At 34.9% G+C, this 6,130-nt stretch overlaps 1 protein-coding gene across 3 annotated transcripts in view; it reads right to left on the reverse strand.

The window, feature by feature from the left end:
- Positions 1–6,130, reverse strand: part of LOC106530838 (cadherin-10) — a 36,180-nt gene that overhangs the window by 6,821 nt on the left and 23,229 nt on the right. For all 3 annotated transcript variants that reach the window (XM_014026545.1, XM_014026544.1, XM_014026546.1), the window contains 7 exons: positions 3,831–3,950; positions 3,395–3,562; positions 3,095–3,276; positions 2,008–2,261; positions 937–1,073; positions 696–817; positions 301–409 (listed from right to left, as the gene is read on the reverse strand). In XM_014026545.1, the coding sequence (XP_013881999.1) occupies positions 301–409; positions 696–817; positions 937–1,073; positions 2,008–2,261; positions 3,095–3,276; positions 3,395–3,562; positions 3,831–3,950 (1,092 nt within the window). The remainder of the gene's footprint in view (positions 1–300; positions 410–695; positions 818–936; positions 1,074–2,007; positions 2,262–3,094; positions 3,277–3,394; positions 3,563–3,830; positions 3,951–6,130) is intronic.

Raw genomic sequence — 6,130 nt, forward strand, 5'->3', positions numbered from 1 at the left:
AAAAATTATCTAGGGAAAACAGTTTATTTAGTATATATATATATATATTTCTCATTTTCCTTTTTTATACTTTTCTTTTATTGTATATTGTATACAGAATTGCTTGTTTTGTTTTGATCAAATGAATAAATAGTTGAAATTGGAAAAAAGTAGTACTATAATACACAACAAAAATTATCTAGGGAAAACAGTTTATTTAGTATAATGATATTGAAAAAGTCAAATACCTTAATACAATCAGATTAACTGCTTCAGGTTTTTGCAGGTTTATGTTATATTGAGCAAAAAATATGAGCTTACCTTCTTTATCAATTATAGTAAAATTTGGGTTGGTGCCACGCATGTTGAAGACAAACTTGTGCCCAACAAGAGGTTCATCAGTGTCAACAGCACTTATTGTTTGAATGAGCTGTAAAGAAAGAAAGAAAGAAAAAATGACATATAAATTATTAAATAAATAAATGAGGACTAATCATGAAAAACAAACAAATGACAGTCATTTGTCTTCCTAATGGGGGCAGTTATGACTGACAAAAGGTCAAACTACAGTATGGCTTATCTGTGTTTAATTAGGTCATTTAATTAATTTTGCATACTAATTATAGAACAATGCATTGAATAGTTCAATGCTCATTCATAAACAGTGCACACTGTATAATCATGCATTTGTAAAACCACAATTAAAGTTCAAGTACCTGTCCTGCTTTGACGTTTTCACAGACAAATGTGTCGTAGGACGTTGCAAACTCCGGGGCGTTGTCATTGACATCCAATACCTTGATGAACACCGGCACTCGAGTTGTCTGACGAGGATTATCTGAAACATATAAATGTGAAAATAAGCTTATGTGGCTGGGTGAAGTATTTATATAAAAAACAGTCATTAATGATTTCAAATTTTTAAAGAACCATAAAACATATTGAAAGATCATTTACTCATTTCAGTGGCCACTACAGAGATGTTGTGCCATTTGGACATCTCTCTGTCGAGTGCTTTCAGTGTTGTGATTGTGCCATTGATGGAATCAATGCTAAACAACCGTTCAAGATCTGTGTGCCTGTCAATGGAGTATCTGCAAGAAGAACACATGGCATTACCAATGTATTCACATGAACATGTCAAGTGTTCCTCTCAAGAATTTGCATGAAAACCATGTTTTACTTCCTTTCTGCAGACCTGTTTGTATAGTTAAAAAGAACAACAAAATAAATAAATAAATAAAAGTGTTAAAAATTCACGCACCATTGTTTAAAATGTATATATATCTTAAGTGCTCCATTGTAAAACGATGACATGTCTTTCATTGAGTCTACTCGTTTATCACAGTCACCTCTTGTGTTCGGTGGAAATTTGAATATGCAACACTACACACCATGTGGCATGGGCCGACAGTGCATATCTCTACAACAGGGACAGGCGGGCGCCATATGTTTCCAACGGTGGCAATGAGCTGTGCGAATCGATACAGCAAATTAAACTATTTGACTTTGTGCAAAGCCACAGAGGGCTTACATAATTCTGGGAAATAAACACTGTCTGTATTCACTTCACAGGGCAACTGCCATCTTCCGCTGGGAAATCACCAAGAGGGATCCATGAATAATATTCTTTCCTTTCCTCTTGCACGCTTGCACGTGGGTGGCTTGATGGATTAGATAAACCTACTGGGCATATTTTCATCATTCCTGCATAAAACTAACAAAAAAAAAACTGTAAGCCTATAAATATCACAGCTGCTTGTTTTAGCATTGATTTTGCACTTGTATAATTGAACCTGGGATGATGAGTTTTGAAACAATCAAATCACTATAATAAAGACCTACATGGTTGTTGAGGAAATCTTTGCTTAAGAGGCTATTGATTTATTTGTAAGTTTAATAGTGTGCACTTAATTTCCAGGAAGAATAATCCTGAGTGACAAGACTGAAAASGTTTTTAGTATTCCACTCAAATAGTCATGGCACAGTTAAAGGTGTAAACACACTTTTTTGTCTTTTGTAACGTACTTGACTGGTTTGTTGTCAGCGTCTGGGTCCCTGGCAAAAACAACACCAACGAAGCTGCCAGCAGCCGTGTCCTCATGCACTTCGATGATATAAGGGTTCCTTGTGAAAACAGGGGGCTCGTCCACATCTTCTACCATGACCTTGACCGTGGTGCTGTCTTTGAATTGCACACCATTGACGAACCTTGGATCTAAGTAGGCGTTTTTCACCTCCACTGTGAACTCGTAGTCCTTCTTACTTTCATAATCCAGTGCCTAGAGATGAAAGAGCATCAGAGGGAACGCTGTAGACTTCTGTTTAAAAAATAAAATCTCCAGGAGTTTGATATGCAATTCATTGCATTTCATTTGTCTCCCTATATCTTTGTCACTTGCTAAATTCAGAGTAACAAATCCAAGTCAGGAATACTGATCTCAAAGATCTTAAGGGAGAACTGAGGATAAAATGGTTCTTTGCAAAATACTCTTCTATATTATTCATTTTATAGGCTTATGGTATCAGATTTTATACTGCAGTTCAAAAAAAATCTGTCATATCTTCGTTTTACATGAGTAACTGCTTTTAGGGGGTATTTTCTCAAATGAATGCATGCTTTTTCTCAACCAACTGGTGTTAAATATTCTACAATGCAGTTATGAAGCAAAGATTTTGTATATAAAGACAAGATCAAAAGGCATCCACAGATTGATTTTAAATAAAACATGCAATAAGTTTGGGTTTAGTTTAAACCCTAAGATATTTTCTGTCAAACCTCAATTATTTAACACAACTATGAAGTGTTTAAAATCTTTCAAAGCAAATAAAGAAACCAAAATGCCTATTATTTTGAGTGCAACTTAGAAATGGAAATAAGTACGAAACTGAAGAAGTTATTGAGGAACTTCTGATCATCAGGATCATACAAGGGTAATGTTTTTTTTTTTAATCTAAACAAATATTAGGTCGTAAGGCGTAATGTAAAATGTGCAGTTTATTATTCATGAATATTTAAGTCTGTGATAACCTTGGCTAATACGTACTGTTGTTCAATACAAACTACCACGAATCATGAAATAAGGCTTTAGGTGTAGATTATGAAAGGACAAACCTTTTTTATTMTGATAACTCCCTCCTGTGTAGTTTGGTCAGTTGTGATATTAAACGTGTCATGACCACCAACAATGCTGTATACCATTTCAGCACTTTTGCCCACATCTGGATCATCAGCCTTAATACGTCCAATGGCACCATCAATCTCTGTAGACTCCACAGCTGTCACACGGAAGGAATCTAACCATGAGAGTTAAGTAAAATAATATATTTCAGACAAGCCAACTGTATAAGCATTGCAAGTGGATTTTTTTTCTTTTATTAAGTGTGGTGACAAATATTCTACAGGATTCCTTACGATTAGGAAAGCGTGGCGGACTGTCGTTGACATCGGAAAGGGTGATGCAGACTGTTGTGGTCCCRGAGAGCCCACCCATCTGTCCAGCCATGTCTTTAGCCTGAATCACAACCTGGTAATTTTCTTTGACTTCTCTGTCCATGCCAGGCAGGGCRGTTTTAATGGTGCCTGGAACAAAAGAGTGAGAATATTTCAATCATTTTACATTATCTTTTTTCTTGTTAAAATAAACGTCATTATGTAATATGTTTTATTTATCTTTGTTAAAATGATTAATWCACCTTTTTGCTTTTACGTTATAACATGTATTAGTGTTCTTTAACACAAAACTGTTTTTACAGAACTATAAATCAAGTTTCTATTTTTTGTCCTAGAAAAAAAAAATCTGCATATTATTAGAAATGCATTCCAACAGATTTTTCTGAGTTTGGCTTACCATTCTCAGAATCCACAGAGAAATAGGGTTGTCCTTGTAGAATGCTGTATACAAGCTTGGCACTGTTCCCATATGTCTGATCATCAGCATCAGTGGCAGTTACRGTGGCAACAGATGTACCTGCATAAAAAAAAGTTAATAGTAATAAAACATGAAAAAATGTAATTAAATTAAATGTAATACAGAGGMCAAGTCATGATCAAGAAACTGAGTCAACATACTTGTGTTTTCTTTTGGTTTGCATTGTTGGCTGGAGGCCCAAGAGCACTTTTCAGCCATGCAATTTCTCAAACTGACAGTTTTTAGCAACAGTGCCCTGATGTTACTCCTGTTAAACTGGTAGCCAGTGACTAATCTCCAACATTCTTGTCAAACCAAAGGTCTTGGAAGTAAATCAAGTTTGGTTGCTCAGTATGATGGCAAGGTATATACTGCGAAATATTAAAATAACTGACTTGACTTCTGCTGGAATTTCAGTAAAGGTTAGTGGCATTATACTTGCTTCTTGACTACAATTTTGTTTATTAACACGTATAAATGTAAAGAAAAATGAATGAAAATTTGGTGAATGTTTGGCAGCTAYAACTCTATGGTTAGATGGTCTCAGTCATCAGTTATTCAAAAGCTCATGTCTGAAAATAGCCAATGGTCACAAACAGACATGTTTAAGACTTGACAGTGACTCATCATTTAAAAAATACAGCGATAGCAAATGTGCATCAGAGTCAAGGTCCAGGCAATAATTATCTTGTGAATTTGTGTCTTCAAATAGTCATGAATGAGCTCAAACTAGCGAGACACTACCTTAAGCACACATTACATCAGAGCATTGTGAAAGTGATCAGAAGTGTTATTTTCATCTCTGAAACAGCAGAACAGGCTCTGTCTTTTTGCAGAACATGACACATTTCCAATGGCAAATGGAATAAAAGTCATGCTTATTTTATGCAGAGAGCAAAGAGAAAACCAGAGGCATATCAGTGTTTCCACAGTGGTAAGATCATTGATTTTATTTTATTTCTTTTCAGCATGGAGATTAAAGTCAGATCATATTTTTGAAAGCTGATGTGAAGCTGAGAGGATCAAGCACTACAAACCAGACCACATTGGTCCTAATCAGCGGAGATGTAACATGAGTTTGAAACCTGTGATTCCTACTTGTAAAGAGAAGGTATAATCAGCAGTGTTTTTGATTCATTTTAAGCAGCAGTAATCTTAAATAAGATACAACTCATGGGTGCTAGCCTGCTAGATAACAGTTCATCAGTGAACAATAATAAACCAAACTCCTTTGTTCTCCACTCTATAACTACATTGTTATGAAAGGAAATTTAATTTTCAGGTCAACTTCTGTCTGCAAGGTGAAAAGTCAAGGGGACATTTTTTTTCTAACGATGCTGTACAAAATAATGGTATAACAGCTAAAAACAAATAAACAAGTAAAAGTCTAGCATTCACTGAAATAATGCAAATTGCCTGCCATCTTTCATACCAGTTTTAAGCAAAAATTCTTATGCCAACAAATAAGAGAGTTGTAGCTTTTCTGGTCAAAGCTTGAAAATATTGTAACGTGCAATGTCACACAATATTGCAAGATATGCTGRCTATGTCTTGGGCATTATTACCAGCTACTACCACTTCAAATTTAAGATTCATATCGAATAATTCACTGTTGTATCCATTTTTAATTACATTTTGACATTCCACAATATTGCTAATGTTTTAACACTGAAAGTGATGCCTAACACACAACCCAAGCACTTTTGGGTTGTGTGTTAGGCATCAGTTTAAACTACAACCACACCAGATCTTAGCTCAATRTCTGTAGAATTGGTTGAAAAATAGCCACTTTGTGTTTTCTAATATCAATTGGCTGTGGCATCCATGTTGAATTGGGTTGTTGCCAAAAAWTATGTAATTCTAGATGAACCTGAGGTAATCATTTTCTTCATAAGCTAGTTTGCWAACAGAAACACAGGGAGGCAAAAATTAAATTCTGGCCTGCCATTTGCATTATAGGGATAGACAAATATTGAAGAATATATATAAATGGATGTGTTATTCTCAAAGTGTCATTAGGCTGTAGTAAGCATCACAAAATTACTTTAACAGTTTTCTATACTCAAAGAAGTCAGCTAACAAATTTCCTCTTTTATTTTTACATATGACATGACTACTCCATGTCTTACACTACAAAAACTGTCAATCCTACCAAGTTTGAAAGTAATATTTCCAGCCAAAAGGTCCTTTTGATCTTGTTTTGAGACTGATTTACTAAACAAGAACTAATTGTGTAAGAA

This window comes from Austrofundulus limnaeus, unplaced genomic scaffold (genome assembly GCF_001266775.1).
Source record: "Austrofundulus limnaeus strain Quisiro unplaced genomic scaffold, Austrofundulus_limnaeus-1.0 Scaffold566, whole genome shotgun sequence".
Taxonomy (NCBI): domain Eukaryota; kingdom Metazoa; phylum Chordata; class Actinopteri; order Cyprinodontiformes; family Rivulidae; genus Austrofundulus; species Austrofundulus limnaeus.